Genomic DNA, 18,225 nt, shown 5'->3' with positions numbered 1-18,225 from the left:
TCTATCTTCAAATGATCATTTGCCTTTATTTTCAAACTGCTACCAAACTTGTATAAACCTTGAGATTAATTTCTTGAGCCAGCCCTGCCCCGCAGAGCCCTCATACTCACTTGTTCCTACCAATTCTTTTAAACAAGTTAACCGTTAATAAGTGCAAAGAACTGGGGCCAGGCCGGGGGATGCTGTGAGGTAAATTCAGTATAACGCCATCCCTGAGGTGAATTTTATGGTTCTAATTTCCACTTCTGCACGGTGCCCGCACACCTGCTTCAACCGGGACCAGCAGCTGCTTTGCCAACACACAGACGTGGTTTCGAGGCTTTATTTCTACATATTTACCTCAAAGAGATAGGGGTGTTCAGGGATGCTTTTCTTTCCTTCTTCATATACCCTGAAACAAAACGAGACATTAACTACTTGGGATCTCCCTCACACGAAACCCCACTCCGTACACAAAAACACCGGAGACCCCCCAGGAGCCCCCTCCCCAGGCCCGGGCCCGTCGGGGTTTCTCCCCGTCTCCCTCGGCCGGTCCCGTCCCGTCCCGCACCGGAGGAGCTCTCGGTACAGCTCCGTCCCCGCCGCCCGCCGCGCGCGTCCCGCCGCCATCGTCGCCGCCTCAGCCGCGCCTCTCCCGCCCACCCCGCGCCACGGCCCGCCCACCGCGGCCAAAAAATTATTTTTTTCCCATCTAGGCAAGGATTTTATTCGGTTTTATTCTCTGCCTGCGCCCTTCTGTGGAAAAATAATAATAATAATAATTAAAAAATCTTTTAAAAATCTGACTTTTGTGAGACTGAAAGGGCCGTCACGGGAATCCCTCCGCCACAAAAGAGTCCCCCGGTTTGGGAGGTGACGGGCGGCGACGGAGGTCCCGGGAGGGCTCAGAGGGCTCCGTGCGGCCGGTGGCGGGGTGCGGGGAGGGGGCCGGGGCCGAGGTCGCAGCCGGGGGCCGGGCGGTGCTGCCGGGGGCGGCGGGCGGGCGAGGAAGGACACGGCTGGTAGCGAGGCAGCGGTGCCACGTCCTTCCTTTTCCGGTTGTGCCGCGGCGGCGACAGGCGGCAGCACGAGGGGCTCCGCCGCTGCCCTCATGGTGAGGGGGGACGGGGCGGGACCGGGCTGGCGGCGGGGATGGAGGGGGCCTGGGGCGGGCGGCGGCGGGACCAGGCTGAGGCTGGCGGGCAGAGGGCCGAGGGCAGAGCCGGGCCGCGGGCAGCGCGAGGGCTGCAGGCGTGGAGGGAAGGGGGGGCGGCCGCCATTTTGGAGGCGTCAGCGCTCTGCGGGCGGCCGGGACCGGGAGCGGGGAGGGGGGGGGGTCCCCGGCCGGGCACCTCCGCTGGAAGCAGGCCTGGGCCTGGGGTCCTGGCCCCGGTCCCGGCCCTGGCCCCGGTCCCGGCCCTCGGGCGGCGTGGGAGATGATGCGGCCTGCTGCCGGGGCTTGGTCGGCTTTGTCACGTAGCTCCCTAAAGCAACTCAAAAAGAAGCCACGCGGGAGCTTTGGAGCTAATGTTGAATAGTAGATAAGAACGTTCCTTACAGCTGTGTTTGTTTGTTTTTTAGTTGTATTTCTTCTAAAATATTTTATATATGTGCAAATATAAACAGGCCTCGTTGCGGAACCGGGCTGCCAATATATATAAATATATATGTATGTATTTATTGCTGATACAATTCAGATCGTGAACCATTTCCTTCACCCTGATGAAGTTTGTTGTGTGTGTGAGGCCCTCCAATAGTGAGGGCCTTGCCAGTAAGCACCATTAGGTACGCAGCACGGTGCCCTCAGTGCAGCTGGCTGGTTACTTTTTGGAGTTCTGTGGTGTTTTTAACATCTGTGAAATGAATTATGCACGAGAAAGGGAGGGAAGGTACCTTGCCTGTACTGTTGCCATGAGCTGTTAATGACAAATGAGTTATAACACTCAGATTTTTTTTGTGAAGATTGCTGTTCAGACCAGCAAGGTATCATTGCTCATCTTCAAGACGTTTCGAAGGAAGGAAGCTGGTGCTGCTGGCCAGTCGGTTTTTCATCTCTCAAATTTTGAGGCACTGGGGACTGTTCGGGGATCCATACATTAAAAAAGAAATCACTCTGATTTTAAGTTAACTTGCTTGTAGTCCTTGTGAGCCTCTATATTGTATTAGAGAAGTTGGGTACAGCATTTCAGCTGCTGTACATGATCTGAATCTCAGACCTTTGAGAAACTGATAAACACAGGTGGGTTTCATACATTTTTTTTTTAATAGCAGATAGAAAGTTGTTTAGAAGGCCTAGAGATTGGGTTCTAGATTAACATTACCCAAGTGACATCTCCTGAATTCAAATCTCAGGTGTGGTGTTCACAACGTGGGAAGTGCTGGGGAGCAGTATTTTAAGTGAAAACTATTGCTGTGATGATGTAATTTGCGTCTTATCCAGTGTTCAGTGACAGTTGCCTGCTGTCAGCATGCTGGCACTGTCGAACTGAAGACACCTTTAATTCTGAGCAATATTTGATTGTTTCAAATGCTGGTGATGGACTTGACTTGTGCTCAAGAGTTTTTCCTTTTTTCTTTTTCAGGCTTGCGCTCGACCGTTAATATCTGTCTACTCCGAGAAGGGAGAAGCATCAGGGAAAAATGTCACCCTGCCTGCCGTGTTCAGGGCTCCCATTCGCCCTGATGTCGTGAACTTCGTTCACACCAATTTGCGCAAGAACAACAGGCAGCCCTATGCTGTCAGTGAACTTGCAGGTATGGTTTGTGTGTAGAACGGGTGGGATAACTTGTGGTAGCTGTTGATTTTTAATGTAGGTAGGTTAAAATTGAAACGAATCTAGAATTGAAATAAGAGAAGCACCAATCAGTAGGATTTCGAAGAGAAAACAAGGAAACTATTCTGATTCTTAATGATCTGACTTTAAATTACATGAAATGTTAACTATTAGGAAAAGCAGATCCTTAATATGGTAAGAGTTATTTTACCTAATCATGGCTTGTTTTGCTGAAATGATGAGATTCCACTTCATCGGTCCGTGTTTCTGAACCATATGATAACAGTGGAAGTTCTGATTATTGGTCTCGAACTCAGCGTATCGGTGACGTAGGGGAAATTGCAGTGTTGTCGCTCTCTGAATTAAAATCTTTCTGCTGCAGGTCATCAGACCAGTGCCGAGTCTTGGGGCACTGGGAGAGCCGTGGCTCGTATTCCTCGAGTACGAGGTGGTGGAACTCACCGCTCTGGCCAAGGTGCCTTTGGGAACGTATCCTTTCATAGCTGCTGCTTGCATCGAGTGTAAATCTAAACTCATCCAGGAGAAGTAATTGTAACTAAATGCGAAATGGAATTCCTCCATGTCTTGGGGTAATGGCTGCCCGCAGTGATCTGAACTTCGGAGTCTGAGAAAACTTTGATGTGACTAGAAGCACCTGTGTGCAAATTCAGACTTATTTGAATGAACAGAGGCGTTCATTCTTTTTTTTTCCCCCCTGCAAAAGTGGTGGACGAATCTTGTGATGCATACTGTCTTGCCATGATGTCGTAATTTGCGTCTTACTCTGTGCTCAGTGACAGTTGCCTGCTGTCAGTGTACTGGTACAGACGGTTGACGAACAGTTGATGCTGAGCAAGTATTAAAGAGGCACACTGGAAAAAGAAGCTTCAAAAAGGTTGTTCTTAACTGTAGATGCATAGATGTGTCGTGGAGGTCGCATGTTTGCCCCAACCAAGACTTGGCGACGCTGGCACCGCAGAGTGAACACAACTCAAAAGCGTTACGCCATCTGTTCCGCGTTGGCAGCGTCGGCCCTTCCAGCACTGGTCATGTCTAAAGGTGGGAGCTCTGCTTTGGGAAACGTTTGCCTGCGGTTTGGCATTGCCTGAGCGGTATCAGTAACTGTGTGATTACTTGAAATGTTTCTTGTGGGTAAATAAGTGCTCCTTTAAAGAGTTGAGGAGGCAGTCCCATTCTTCAGCAGGATGACTTTTTGTTACGTACAACTGGGGGAGGTAATGCACAGTTTTGCAGTATTGGAAGTCAGGTGATACGGACGTACTCCTGCGTGCGTTACTGGCACGAATCATGTCCTCACAGTTACAGAAAATGAGATTGAATTTTGAATCACGTGGCAGTTCAGTTTGATTTCTGTTCATAGAAGTCATAGATTATGCTTAAAATTTACTTGGGTATTGTTCGAGGCAGGCCTGTAATACTTCATTGAAACTTGTCTACTGTTCTTACTCTGCCTGCATATTAGAGAGTGAATTTCATTTCCACTGCTTTTGATGTTGTATCCTTGTTAGGCCACCGCATTGAGGAGATTCCAGAACTTCCTCTGGTTGTTGAGGACAAAGTTGAGAGTTACAAGAAAACGAAGGAAGCTGTTCTTCTTCTTAAGAAGCTTAAAGCTTGGAATGACATCAAAAAGGTGAGTTGCTACAGGTATGTTCTTAGGAATGCATTCCTATAATCTGCCATTGTTAAATTAGGAATTCCAAATAGTTCTATTTGGGTTTGATGAAACAAAACTGTTCGGCTGCTTAAACTTTTTTTTTAATGTCAGTTTCTTCCTATGCTGCATTACTCTGAGCTCATTTCTCTTCATTTCAGTGTTGCTTAACATTGATAGCTCAGTCTTTTTTGATTCTTGGGAATGATGAACTTCTCACTGGTCCGTGTTTCAGATAATCAGTGATGATTGTGAAGTTCTGACTAACATGGATTTGTCTTACTGTTGTAATTTGGATGTTTTTGAATTTTCACAAGTTGAATTTTTTTGTGTAGGTTTATGCCTCTCAGCGTATGCGGGCTGGAAAGGGTAAAATGAGGAATCGCCGTCGCATCCAGCGTAGGGGACCCTGCATCATTTACAACGAGGACAATGGTATCATTAAAGCTTTCCGGAATATCCCAGGTAATTTTAACTTGGAACATGCTTACTCTTGTGGGAGACTGCCTTGAATGATGAGATTCCACTTCATTGGTCCGTGTTTCTGAAACACATGATTTTGTGGAAGTTCTGACTTAAAGCAGTTGACAACTTTATTTCCAGGAATCTGATTTGGTGATGCTGACAGAGATTTACAACAAATTTTATGGCTGTCGCCATTCATAAACTGCGTTTGGAACAGTATAAATTAAGTTTTTGGGTAGACCTGTGGGTATCAAGAGTTGGATTTGATGATCCTTAAGGGTCCCTTCCAACTCAGGATATTCTATGATTCTTTGATAAGTTCTTAAGTATGTTCCTGGAAAAGGCTTCTTTTTTTTTTTTAATTTATTTAATACGTTTTCATGCATATGCATATATAACTTAGTGATGTAGAAGTTACTAAGTCCATATCAGTTTCTGTGTCTATTTCTTTTCTTAGTTCTGTGTTCTTTGATTTTCATGATAAATCGAAGAGGTGTCTGTTTTTCTATAGGAATTACTCTTCTGGATGTGAACAAGCTGAATCTGCTGAGACTTGCTCCTGGTGGCCACGTTGGGCGTTTCTGCATTTGGACTGAAAGTGCCTTCCGCAAGCTGGACGATTTATACGGCACCTGGCGCAAACCTGCTACTCTGAAGAGCGACTATAAGTAAGTGCAGCTGATCTCTGACACAACTACATGCAGGTTAGAAAAAAAAATGTGGCAGAATAACCTGTCAGTGTCACAGATTCTTCAGGTTAGATATGGAAAACGAACACCAGTCAGTACGTTTTACTAAATACTTCCTTTTATTGAATTAGTCATGTTTTTTTCCTACCAACCTAAACTCTGAACGTTTGTTTCACAGCCTGCCAATGCATAAGATGACCAATACGGACCTTGGAAGAATCCTGAGAAGCCAGGAAATCCAGAAGGCACTGCGTCCTCCGAAGTAATAATTTTTAACTAATGACTTCCAAGTGTAGTCTCTTTTTAGTAATTGCCAAGTGTAAGACTTTGTATTGAGATCAGAAATCTCTGTCCCTTGAGATGTGAGAGAATGCTGAGGTTTCTTTAGTTACTGGGCGTAAATACTAGGAATTACAGTTCTCCCAAATCAGACTTCAGGGAAAGTTTTATGGAACTTGAACTGGGAAATGTGGTCATGATGTATGTCTGTTCCTTTCAGGAAAAAGATTCACCGTAGAGTCCTGAAGAAGAATCCACTGAAGAATCTGAGAATCATGATCAAGTTGAACCCGTACGCCAAAACCATGCGACGCAACACCATCCTGCGCCATGCTCAAAATGTGAGTACGAATGGAAGCCAGTAATACAATCTGAAGCATTAAAACCCATTTTGTATTTGCTAATGATCCTTTTTCTTCTTTGTAGCACAAACTCAAGGAGGAGAAGAAAGCCAAGGCCAAGGTCTCAGCTAAGGCCAAGGTCTCAGCTAAGGCCCAGACCAAAGGCAAGACTGCAGCAAAAGCTCCGGCGAAGGAGGCAGCAAAGGCCCAGGCTGAAGCGTAAACACCCTGCAGTCCTCATCTGCCTAACTTCAGAGAGCTGTGTTGTGGATTTACAGCTAATAAATTCTATTGGAACAGTGAAAGGCTTCCTTGTTTTTCTGACACTGTTTATGTTGTGGGGGCAGAATGGAGTTCACCAGGAACATAAAAGTGTAAGTCTAGCGTGGCTTTAGAAGCACGTTAGGAGAGGATGTATGGAAGAATTGTGTGTCTTACTGTCCAAGTGGAATGCAGAAACTGGCAGTAGCCTGGGACAAGGGTTTCTGCAACAAAATCAACAGCCTGAGACTTCACATTAAACCTTTATGTCTTCAAACTTGTGCTTTTTGGGTTTGAGGGGAGCGTTACTTAAAAAGAATGCAAATCCTTGCTTTTAAGTATCTTAACTCAGGGTTAGGAAACATTTACCTGACTTAGCCCACTTTGAGCAGCTTTTAGAAGGGAAAGGAGCAGAAAGCAGGGACAGTTGGGGCAGAGAGGAGGAGAATTTCTGTCAGCAGCAGGGGGCTGGAGCTGGGGGGCTCCCCTCATGCCTCAGTGAAACTACTTTAACGAGCCCCTTTCTGCCGGTACAACTGCGCCGAGTTACGTGATTTTTTCCCCTTACCGCGCACGACGAGTTAAAACGAACGTTTAATTGACAACGGAGGCGGCAGCGGCTCTGCCTGCGCTTGGGGCCGCGGCCGGGCGGGGGCAGCCTCGGCCCGGCCCCGCCGCCGCCTGGGGCTGCAAATGGCGGCGGGCCGTGACGTCACGCGAGGCCCCGGCCGCCGGCTGCGGCGGCTCCGCCCGCGCTCACGGGGGCGCTGCCGGGGCCGGGCCGGGAGGGGCCGGGAGGGGCCGGGGCCCCGCGCAGCCGCCGCCAGGGGGCCGGGGCCGGGGCGGCGGGGCGGGCGGGCGGGCAGGATGCTGAGCCGCCTGCAGGAGCTGCGCAAGGAGGAGGAGACGCTGCTGCGGGTGAAGGCGGCGCTGCACGACCAGCTCACCCGCCTCAAGGTCGGCGGGCACCGGGCGGCGCGGGGCGGGGCGGGGCGGCCGGAACGCGGCGCTGGGCGGGCGGCAGCGGGCCCGGTCCGCCCGGTGCCGGGCCTTCTCCTCATAACGCGAGGGGGCGGCGGCGTCCTGGCGGCTGGCTGCGGCCCCGAGGGGTTTTTGCTCGTTCCCCGGGGCTCGGGTGGGGTTTGGGGGCTGCTGCAGGCAGTAACCGCCGGGCTGGTGGCCCCTCACGCACCGAGGGCTGAAGCGCGGCTTCGCGGCTTTGGCTGCGGTCAGTCATTCAGCAATACCTCATGTCTGTGTGGTAGAGTCCGAGAAGTAACGGTGTAAAGGCTTTTCTGTCCCCGTGTTGGCAGGTGGAAGAGCTGGCGCTGCAGTCGATGATAAGATCCAGGGAGGAGGACGCGGCCGTCCCGGCGGCAGCCGCTGCGGAGAGCCAGGAGGTGAGGGCAGCGCTCGGCCCTGGGGTGGGTGGAAGGGGCCCGAGCGGAAAGCTGGGCCCCCTGAACGTGTGCCCTTTTCGGTTGTGTAGTGGTCGTTTTTTTTCCCCGGCCTGTTGAGCTTCTTTATGCTTGCTGTTGGTTGAAAGGCCCAGCTGTAAAATCTGTCCTGTTTGTTATGGTTTAAGGTAAGTCCAAAGGGGTTTTCCCAACCCTGAAAGCAGCGTCTTGTTTCCAGAAGGGTTGGGCATACCTTCACTTTACAGTATGTAAGTATACGAGGCTTATTAAGCATTGTGTCTACTACTCTTAACTGTGACAGTGTTTTAGCCATCTGATTGTAAGGGATGGAGGTACAGGTATCATCTGAACCTTTACCTAAAGTATAGGTTGAATGGGTTGAAACTCTTCTGTGGAGAACTGATGCTCTTTGCTTCGATGGGCTCTTGCAGCCAACAGTTCTAGTACCAAGATCTCTAGCAGACACTGTCACCATTCACTTTCAATCGTGGTGTGAGAAGCATTTGGTATTGCTGCTGGTTTTGATAACTGGTGAGTTAAACTCTTTTATTGTAACAGACTCTTGGGCAGATGGACAACGAGGCTGCTATCAATCAAACTGAATTACAGCTAAGTCTTCAAGATCATGAAGAGGAAGAAGAGGAGGAGGAGGAATCAGATTCTTGAGAGAAAAAAAAATCAAGGCTGCCTACAGACTCAGGAATTTCTTCTTCATTCATATGAAATTTGCCAACAGATTTTCATGTTCTATGTATGGATATGATCCGTATGATACGCAAGACTCGGGAAGTCTGGGGAAGTTACCCTTGAAGACATGAATATCAGAAGCTTGGCAGATTTTGAATTAGATGTTAAAGAATGAAAACTTGCTGCACAGATATGTAGCATAATCCATTTTGTGTTTAAAACCTAATGTGTAGCTTATTACATCTTCATACGTGGATGGGAAAAGTCATTAATCAAGTCAGACTAATTTAACACAGTAAAAGCAATAATTTGTCTGTTCTCATTTCCAGTTGCTGAAATACAAAACCAGGCCACGAAGGCTGGTTGCTAAACCAATGATTATATTATAACCTCATCTGCTTTAACTGGGAATTTTAAGATATGCAGTGAGCACAGATGTGTCCAGGATTGTCTCCAGGCATTCAGCTGCTATGTTCTCAGTTACACAGACCACCAGACGTACACTTCCTAGAAATGTGACTGATAGATGTAGGTGTTCTTACACTGGGAGAAGCAGATATTGCACTGTAGACCTCATTTTAAGTGCAGTAGCAAGGGAGCCTCTCTTTGTCCCTACTGGTGCTGTTCTTAAGTACTGTCAGTCTGACTGAAACAGTGAAGTATTTTCTACTCACTCTTTCAGCGTAGCAGCTAATTGTCCTTCTACTATTCCACAAACTGTATGGTAATAATTAGTCCACGTTACTTGTAATAAAAAACTAATATTTTTAAATTAGTTTTATTTTCTTTTTCCCTCACAGTAACTTCATAGATCAGCGTAAGTCCACTTTCCGCTTTCAAGTTATCTTCGAAGAGTAGGAGTTTAATAACTTACTTACTCATAAAATGGAAAGGGATACGAAGTCTCCTCCACAATTTCTTTAATGGTACAGTAACAAGGTAGTGCTGCTCCTACCAGTAACAGTATGTTCTTTCTCCTTGTGGAATGCAGACACCATGTGGTACAGTTATTTTATCAATTCCTGAAGACTTATTTTGACGCACACAAATTCAAACTCTGTTAAACTGATTAAAAACAAATAAAAGTAATATTCTAATTCAGATACTTTGTCAAACTGCCTTACTAAGAAACTGGTCAGTTACAAGAATCCAGGCTTATTCACTGCACGGCTAGTAGCTAAAGGTGCTACTGCGGTCTTGTATTTGGTATTAGTAGCTCGGAAAAATAATCTTCTGAAGTTTGCTTTTAAGAGTGGGAAAAGTACTTGGGAAAGTGTCCAGTATCCTGGGTGTGGTCAGAACACTTGATTCAGCCACCAATAACCTCCTGCCACTGTTTGAAGAGAGATTATTTGGCTCTTATTTGGCTTGTAGCTATAGGAACTAGACCATTAGAATGTAAATGTAGCTTCATCCTGTACTAAAGACTAATTGTTTATTTGAGAAGCCTGGATGTCCTAAGGAAAGAGCTTAGAACACCAGTGCAAAACACTTGGCTAAGCCTTCCCAAGGCTTGCAGGGTGAAAAGAGTCTGAGCAGATGTGGCTTGGAGAGACAATCTTTGGAAGTATCATGCAAAGAGTTGGTTTGTAAGGGGCTCAGTAGACATCCTCTCCTTCCTTTGCATTAGTGCTTGATCTGCTTTGGGCACTGCACTTGGTTCCTTGTCTCCATCTTAAAACAGGTGCACCTGCCTCATGCTTTGCTTCTGCAAAGCCAGTTCTGGAAGGGTTGTTCTAGGGTTTCATTACCAGAGGCTCATGTTGACCTTCGAAAAAATTGTATTTGTCTTCAGCATGTTACAGAGTAGTTTTCAGGGCTATACTTTATCTCCTTTCTTCCCTCTGCCTTTTGTTAGCCAGTGCCTTTTGGATTGGATACTGGATTAAAATAGACAAACTAGCTTGCGTGTTGTAATAAAGTACTCCTGCTGTTATCCTACTACATATAACTGTGCTTGCAGCACTCACATTATTGCTGTATGTGGAGCAAACAAGTAAAATCAGCTTTCTTCTCTAAATACTTGCTATTCACAGGCTGCATATTTCTTTTAACAAATGATACAAAGTACTATTTTTTTTTAGTTTAAGAATATAAGTGAAATACATACAAAACTACACAGCCCTGTCAACACTACCACAAGTCACAGTGAAGTTGAAGGAAGCCATGGACATGTCACTGAGTGATTTCCAACTGTTGATAGCTTGAGAACTATTCATGGAAGTTCATGTCTAGAATGATTTGGATTCCATGTGGAAAGGAACTTCCGAATTCTCCTTGTCTGGTATGTCCTTTCACGGAGCTAAGTTTTGTATAGCATTGCTTAGAGTGGCTGTAAAGAGAACAAGACTTGGTGCTGAGGACATTTTACAGCAACAGTGAATATAGCTTGCCGAGTTTAGAAGCTGAACTTCAGAAGAAAAAACTCACGTGTTGCTGAGCTTCTGCGCCACAGTGCTGGTTTGTCCTAGGAAAATGCCTGCCAATCCCCATCCAGGGGGCTGCAGCAATGAACCAAGCATTAAATGCTGTACAAAGCTCGTGAGCACTACACAGTCAAGACTTCTGTAGTCAGATTTCCCCCAGACATGCCACACAAATCCAGTAAGCAGGATAGTAACAGGCTCAAGTGACACCTGGCTCTAGCCCTCTAATTTCACAGCTATGTTAGAAATTCTCATTTTACATACACAACTTTATACTTCTCAGAACCAAGGATACTACACAGTTGTGAAAAAAAAGAGGCACAACATATAACACGGTCACGATTTAGGATTATGGTCTTGGTTAAATTTTTGAGTTCAAACAAAAAATTCAAGAAGTTACTTGATAATATATTTATTAAGAGAATTCATTGCTAAACATCTGAAAGAATAAAACAATAGAGGATCTTCATACACTTTAGACACCAAACACAGCTGTCATGAATCTTTAGGTTAAAAGAAAGCAAACTGCCTGGATCTTTGTCATGATTCTGTAGGACACTTCCAAGAGCTAACTTTTAAAAATCAATTAGAAAGACATACATCACTAAATCCAAGTATGATGATACATTTTAAAAATAAATATAGAAATATGAACAAGTCTACAATTAGAATATTGCCCTGTACATTCCAAGAAATACAGAGCTCTTGCCTTCTTTACCTGGAAAGAGAGATCTCTAAACAACAGCAAAATTGGAACCATTAGGCCTAACTTTCAAGATACAGTTTGGCAGCAGCAAAAGCATGCTTGACAGATACAGTTTTGGAGCATCCCTAACCCTTTTTGCGTGGGAGATTAGGTAAGCATGATTGAAGTACCAATGATTTACAAAGAATCTTGATAAAGTTCAAACAAGCTAGGGGTAAATACCCCCAGTGATATTTCATTAAGAAAGAATATCCATAATCACTTAAAATCAGCAAGCACTGTAACTTAAACATCTTACATTTTGGTCAGCAAACAAATGTAATCCAATACAATACCAATTAGTTTATGACAAAATTTAAAACCATTTGGCACATGCTATAAAGACATTCTTCCTTAAGAGGTGAAATACATGTTTGAACAGGTACAAGCTCAGGAAATAGGACCAAAGTAGCGCTGTTAACAGACGTACAGTACAGTATTTGCTCTTCCATATTCAGACTCCAGCAGCATGCGTGGGTGTACTTGGTTGGTTAAGGCCTATGGTTGAACAAAGCCATCCTGCAAAATCCACCTCCTCTGCTTCAGATCTCTTAATGAAAGCATGAATCTTAGCAGAGGAAAATAAAATTACTGAAACGCTCAAGATAACGTGATCAGGTAAAGAATAATTTTGAATAACATGAATTATAAAAAGCCTAGTTTACTTCCTGTGTTCATGCGGTTTGCCAGATTTTATAGCTAGCTTGAAGTGACCAGTAAAACTTTTCTACAGGATTAATGAGATAACCAGCATATGAAACATTCACATTGCAAAGTATTCCAGAGAAATCCTGCCTACAGAGTGCCTATTGCAGAATAATTACACCACAGTATATGATAAGGATGTGACTCAGCCACTTGATAATACTCTGGAAAATGTCTGCCTGTGCTTTCATACACAAGGGCTTTTTGTAACAGGATTTGATTGCTTTTTGCACTCTTACTACACAGCAGTATCAAGGCACAGAAAACTTGATTTTTATGCAGTAGAACTTCAGCCCTACCATTAAACTTAAGGCCATTACATAAAGTCATTTCATATAGAAAAAAATGCAAGATTTGTTTGTGGCCAGTAGTTCTACAGATTTTGTAATACAAAGCTGATGAGAGACAGGCAAATTTTGTTTCTCAGATGTTGATAAAATTTCATTTAACTAGTCCATAAGATAAGTGGAATTTGGTTCTTTCATCATCTTACATACTTTATGATTGGTTAATAAACCAAAGTATAAACCGAAGTAAAAGAGAATTCTTCTGCTAATCAATTTAACAGTATGAAGTCATATACTTCTAATTATCAAATGTCAGATTGAAAACCCCACCAGTATGGGGCTCCTGGACAGTTCCTGTTCTAGGGGTGTGTGAAAGCTTGAAGCCCCTTGATCTCTGGATGAGAAAAGTGGCCCCTTCCAACAGTTTGAGCCGTTTGTATCAAGAGGCACAAACAACATTCTAGGCCATATGCTCATCCTGGTCTCAGGTCAGCTGAGGAACCCAACCTGCATGGAAGTAGTGCTCCTAGTTCAAGTGAAGAACTTTCACTTACCATCAGCTGCTTCAAATCAGCTCTCTCAGCAGGATTTTTAATTAAACTAGGAAAACAAAGTGTTACACAAGTTATACTCTTAAAATAAAGATCAAGCTAGATTGTTAGTATACTGCTTTCATCCTGAGAAGATACCACTCTAGATAAAAGCATGAGGTAATGTAGTGCCACTCAAACAGAACTGGGTCTGCAAGCAATTCTCTTCAGTAGGTTTCACAGGCATAATTTTAGGTATGAAATCCTGAGTTGCCCGATATTGTTCAGTGGGGGCAGGAGTGAGCATCTGGAACCAAGCTGGAGAGATCAAATTCCCATTTAAACTCAGCAGTCTCAGCCACTTTATCCCTCAAGTCTCTTTTACCCAAGTCTTTTTCAAGCTCAGTATCAAGCAGATGTTACTTTGTATTACGTCTCTTTCTTTGAGAAAGAAGTAATTCATACATTGTAGCTTTAGAAAAAAAGACAACTCATTTTTCCCACATTAATGAACTACCTCCCTAAGCACTGAATTTACTGTCTCAGTGCACGTTACACTGAAACAGAATTGGAAAAGTAAACAAATGGGAGAATGACTGGTAAGATAAAGACGTTAGTTCAACAAACCGTTAGGGAAGAGAAAAAGCATCTGGAGCCTAGAAGACTTCTGTATCATATGGAATGCTCACTACAGAATGCTGTGAAGGTTACCCATGAAAGTCCACATCCTCCTACAGAAGCGTGTTGTATGATCAGTCCACAAAAGTACTGTGGTGTCTTCAATGCTGAGAAAGTACTAAATTAGAGTTGCACACAGAACCAGAGATCGTATTTTACAGAGGGGAACATCTCTTAGCTCTGGGGTTCTCTTTGGATGCATATGCTGTCAAGCTGGTCCCTGTAAAATGAGCTTTAGGCACATTAACAGAGAAAATACTTACCATTTGTTAACAAAATCTTGAAATTCAGAACCAAAAACACCATTGGGCAATTTTGGAGGTGGCTGAAAACAAAAGAGAAGAGTTGTTTAAAGCAGAAGAAATACATGAGGCTGCACAACCTACCCAGAGATCTACCAGTTATATGTTTAATATCTGAGTAAAATCTGAGCAAAGCCAAATAATGCAGCCATAGTGCTACTCAAGCCTTCTTTCAAAGCTGAGCTCTGAGACAAGTGTCAGGCCGACCTCCGTTTCCATGCATACAAACAGAGCATGTGCTGTCATATGATTTATAAAAGTAAAGATGCTCAGTTTATTACTGGCTAATTTTGGTCAATGCTTACTGATAGCTACTGGATTTTACATGTTTCTGTAATAAATCAGACCGGTTTGTGGTTTGTTTTTATTATTATTATTGTTTTTAAACACACATACCTCAATGGGGTTAACACAGCCCTGAGATGTGATTAAAGAAGGCTCAGAGCAGTCTACAGTAATTAGCGTTGTGTTATTCTCCTTACTACTAATCCCCAGTTTGGGGAATGGAAGACGCCCTGCATGGCATTACTTCCATAATCCTTTTGATCTGAATATTCTGTCCCAGGGAATGAATTTGTTCAGATTTAGAAGTCAAAATGAGTTCTCAGGTACTATATGAACCTGCACATTATTGTCTTGTTTTCCATGGCATTTGCTATAGAATCAGTGTAAAGTTTTCATTCTTACACCAGGGGTCCTACAAGCACTTGCGCTTACTTCTAAGTGCAGACTTGAGATGTGGCCTGCAGCCGATTACTCGTGTGCAGGCCTCGATACAGCAGCTGATGCTGAAGATCCCTTGCACTACACCAGAGGTAGCAGAACGTAATCTTGTCAAATTCTCAGCTTTAGTGACCTCAGCTTAGAGTGACCTCCTCAGGGAAGCAACAAGATCACGACCATAGTATCTTAAGTAACCCAAAGCTAACACTATTCCAAGACTTAATGCCTTCATATTAAGCGTTATGTAACGTACAAAATAAATTTGCAACCTGAGAGAACAGTGAATGCAGCCAAGGAACAGAAGCAGTTATAAGTATCCTTCAGTAGCAGAAACAACGAGTAAAAGCTAGTCTTTGCAGAGACCTAGACACCAACTGTGCTTTTTAGGTAAGTGTCAGATACATCATTTTATAATTTATTCACCTTGAACAATTGTTATCCAGCTGTTACAAGTGATAGCTAACATGAGCTTTTTTTTTTTTTTGACAGACACAAGTAATGAACTCGTGTGAACTTCCGTGGCATTTGTAAAAATACAGAAAATAGACTATCAATTCTGATGTACTACTCTCTTAACTAGCCTTGTAGCTTAGATATCTGAAATACAGTCTTATGAATCTGCTTATTTATAATACTTTAAAAGAAAATAACAGTTTTGTATATGCTTGATAGTACTGTTTGCTATTAAATCTAACAGGTTGTGTGATCCAGGCTGGAAAACCCAAAAAGCTACTTAACAAGGGTATAAAAGAACAAGCTAAACCATCCCCAGGAATAATTTAAATTCAAGCTGACACAGAAAACAAGGATGTCTCTCATATTGCAGTAATAAAAGATCACAAGAACTGACATAGCGTAACACTAACCCCACACCCACTCAAATTCTGGAATGCTTTAAAAGTTTACAATTAAATTGGTACAAGTGCAATTGCTTACCTCATTGACGATGTAATCAAGGAGTTCAAAGATTGCCATTGGCGGCCGGCTGTCTGGTCCATAGGCTAAGAAGAAATTTTGGAAGTAGAAAAACACAGAGTGTTACTCTCCACCAGAGGCAGGGGTGCTTTAAAAAGCTAACAGTCATAGATTTGATTCTTGTATGGTGGACTTGCTGGGCACCCAGTAAACTTTAGAGACGTGGAACAGCAAAGTAATGCTTTCATGCAAGGAGAAACTATTATTTTTGAGTTGATGCAAATCATTAACTTCACTTCCTAATAGGAAGTCTTCCTATTGCACTTGGATCATACCGCATCTTAAAGAGATGAACCATATCAACAGAACACGTCTTAACGGTGTTCAGGAACAGCCTGGTTATTAGCAAAAGCACATTTCGTCCTTGATTTTCTAGCTCAAATACCTCCTGATAGCAAGACTGAACCAGGTGCCCAATGCAATCCTGTTCTTTTGAAAGTTTAAAGCCACGCTATGCAAATCAATACTAGGTAAGGAAATAGAAAACAATCTAACAGATTTTATACCTTACCATTGGAAACGTCAGCTTAGTTCCAAAAGACTTTAAGATGCTGCAAAGGTGCCTCAGTGGTACAGATGAAAAGCTTCTTAGTAGGCGTTACATTGGCACCTTTTTTATTTTATTGTTTTACAGCAAATATAAAAATATTTGCCTCACGTTGGAACTTACAGCTCACTGGTCGACCAGGTGTTCTTTGCCTGGGTGAGGTCTCAGCTACTGGAGAATCTCCCTCCACTGGGCAGCCAAACATTAACTCGAGCTCCTTAGAGTCAGGAGGAGGAATCGGGTATCTGCCAATGGCCATTTCTACCAGTGACAACCCCATACTCCATATGTCTGATTGCACAGAATAATGGGTTCCCTGTAGTCTTTCCGGCTACGAAATAAAAGAAAGAAAGAAAGAAAGAAAGAAAGAAAGGGACACAGTAAAACACCATAACAAAAAAGAAAAATTAGAAATTGCAGTCTGCTATAGTATGGATAAAGTGAGAGATGAAGCCCCAACTTACTAGTGTGGCATACGCCAGCAAGCGAGGTACCTTTATTTAAATCTTAGCTAAAGTTCCAGAATCTTCAGAAACTTTGTATACAACCATTACAAATAAATCTGGGACTTAAAACCCATGCCATTATGTTGCTGCTTTATTTCTTTAACATAATATCTCAATGTTGCAATTATTAATAGTGATGGAATAATTAAAGAACAAGGAAACAAAACTAGTACTGGTAACTAAACATTCACCTTGCTTCCCCGAGAAGCCCTTCTTGGTTTTATGCTTTGAGAAAAAGAGGGAAGGGTATTTAATGGATTCTGCATGGGTCTCTGGTGCTCTAGCAATAATCTTGTGGTTTGTGACACTTCTCAGCTGATACCATTCTCATAGGTCCCTAACAGCAGAAATGCATTTATGCAAGGCATGCATACTTCAGTTTCAGATCCATATTCAAATAATTTATATACAAACTACTGACCTCTATCATCCACTGAAACAATAAAACATAACACTGAAGTTGAATGACAAAGTCTTATGCAGCGCACAGACTTTTCCCAGAGGTATAATGACTGGGATAAATATATGTAAGACAGGAAGATAGACGCCTGTTCCATTATTTAAACCACCTACAACTTATGAGCTGACAACCAACAACATAACAGGCTTAAGTTTTTCTAAGGAAAAAAACAAAACAAAACTAGAGTGGGATGAACAAAAGCAAATTCAGGAGAGGTTATATATGCGTGCTAATGTAACTATTATGAAAGTGCATGCAGGTAAGACAACAGATTCAGCTAGAAATAGATCGTGCATTGTTTTTACGTGACTTGGACATTGGAAACAGACTTAGCAATGTCTTTTTTGGGCATCAGTTGAATCGTGATGGAAACCATACGTGGATACCCCAATCATATTGCTCCAAAGAGCCTCAGTTCTCCTCATTGTAATCATCTCCTTTTTCCTGCCTAGAGAACTAAAACAAGATTAATCCTAAACTAACTCCTCTTGCCTAGTTTCTGTACTTATTCTATCAGTACTCTAAGATGCTAAAAGTATTTTCTTCAACGTTTAGTATATTGTTCTACATCATCCTTTGATCTGTTTTTACTGAGACTCCTCAAAGAAAATAATCACTTTTCTGTTCTTTTTAAAAAAATCAAGATAATTTTACAAAAATCATGCAGACTCCAGTTCATATGCATATTTTGGAAAACTTGAAGCATTCCCATAGAACATAAGAATGCAGTATTACTGTAAAGTCCTTCTCTTTGCAATAATGGGCAACAGTTT

General features: G+C 43.3%; 4 protein-coding genes and 1 long non-coding RNA gene across 10 annotated transcripts in view; 3 read left to right on the top strand and 2 right to left on the bottom strand.

The window, feature by feature from the left end:
- Window positions 1-923, bottom strand: part of ZWILCH (zwilch kinetochore protein) — a 194,827-nt gene extending 193,904 nt beyond the window's left edge. For 3 of the 4 annotated variants that reach the window (XR_013938108.1, XR_013938109.1, XM_080551500.1), the window contains exons 1-2: window positions 551-646; window positions 340-391 (exon numbers count right to left, since the gene is read on the bottom strand). Coding sequence is in view for 1 of the 4 variants with exons in the window: in XM_080551500.1 (XP_080407626.1) it covers window positions 340-391; window positions 551-609 (111 nt within the window). In the remaining 3 variants the exon portion in view is untranslated. Of the gene's footprint in view, window positions 1-339; window positions 392-550; window positions 647-786 lie in introns of those variants that run through there. The other variant, XM_080551501.1, reaches the window with a different exon arrangement.
- A 36-nt stretch (window positions 924-959) lies between these two features.
- Window positions 960-6,507, top strand: RPL4 (ribosomal protein L4). The gene is made up of 10 exons (XM_080551521.1): window positions 960-1,093; window positions 2,562-2,733; window positions 3,136-3,242; window positions 3,674-3,812; window positions 4,283-4,407; window positions 4,764-4,893; window positions 5,405-5,561; window positions 5,761-5,844; window positions 6,082-6,202; window positions 6,288-6,507. Exons 1-10 carry the CDS (start codon window positions 1,091-1,093, stop codon window positions 6,423-6,425), a joined length of 1,176 nt encoding a protein of 391 aa, XP_080407647.1. The 5' UTR covers window positions 960-1,090; the 3' UTR covers window positions 6,426-6,507.
- Window positions 1,171-1,978, top strand: LOC308176166. The gene is made up of 2 exons (XR_013938120.1): window positions 1,171-1,441; window positions 1,942-1,978. It is a non-coding gene; the product is annotated as an uncharacterized lncRNA (long non-coding RNA).
- Window positions 6,508-7,259: 752 nt separating the features above from the next.
- Window positions 7,260-9,669, top strand: SNAPC5 (small nuclear RNA activating complex polypeptide 5). The gene is made up of 3 exons (XM_080551531.1): window positions 7,260-7,420; window positions 7,777-7,863; window positions 8,440-9,669. Exons 1-3 carry the CDS (start codon window positions 7,331-7,333, stop codon window positions 8,545-8,547), a joined length of 285 nt encoding a protein of 94 aa, XP_080407657.1. The 5' UTR covers window positions 7,260-7,330; the 3' UTR covers window positions 8,548-9,669.
- A 1,721-nt stretch (window positions 9,670-11,390) lies between these two features.
- Window positions 11,391-18,225, bottom strand: part of MAP2K1 (mitogen-activated protein kinase kinase 1) — a 37,476-nt gene continuing 30,641 nt past the window's right edge. For all 3 annotated transcript variants that reach the window (XM_080551518.1, XM_080551520.1, XM_080551519.1), the window contains exons 7-11: window positions 16,610-16,817; window positions 15,901-15,965; window positions 14,203-14,264; window positions 13,286-13,331; window positions 11,391-12,307 (exon numbers count right to left, since the gene is read on the bottom strand). In XM_080551518.1, the coding sequence (XP_080407644.1) occupies window positions 12,194-12,307; window positions 13,286-13,331; window positions 14,203-14,264; window positions 15,901-15,965; window positions 16,610-16,817 (495 nt within the window). In that variant the 3' untranslated portion in view covers window positions 11,391-12,193. The remainder of the gene's footprint in view (window positions 12,308-13,285; window positions 13,332-14,202; window positions 14,265-15,900; window positions 15,966-16,609; window positions 16,818-18,225) is intronic.

The sequence above is a fragment of the Anser brachyrhynchus genome (assembly GCF_964034855.1).
Source record: "Anser brachyrhynchus genome assembly, chromosome: 11".
NCBI lineage: Eukaryota > Metazoa > Chordata > Aves > Anseriformes > Anatidae > Anser > Anser brachyrhynchus.
Note: the sequence above shows the minus strand (reverse complement) of the source record. Positions and strands in the feature narration are given on the sequence as shown.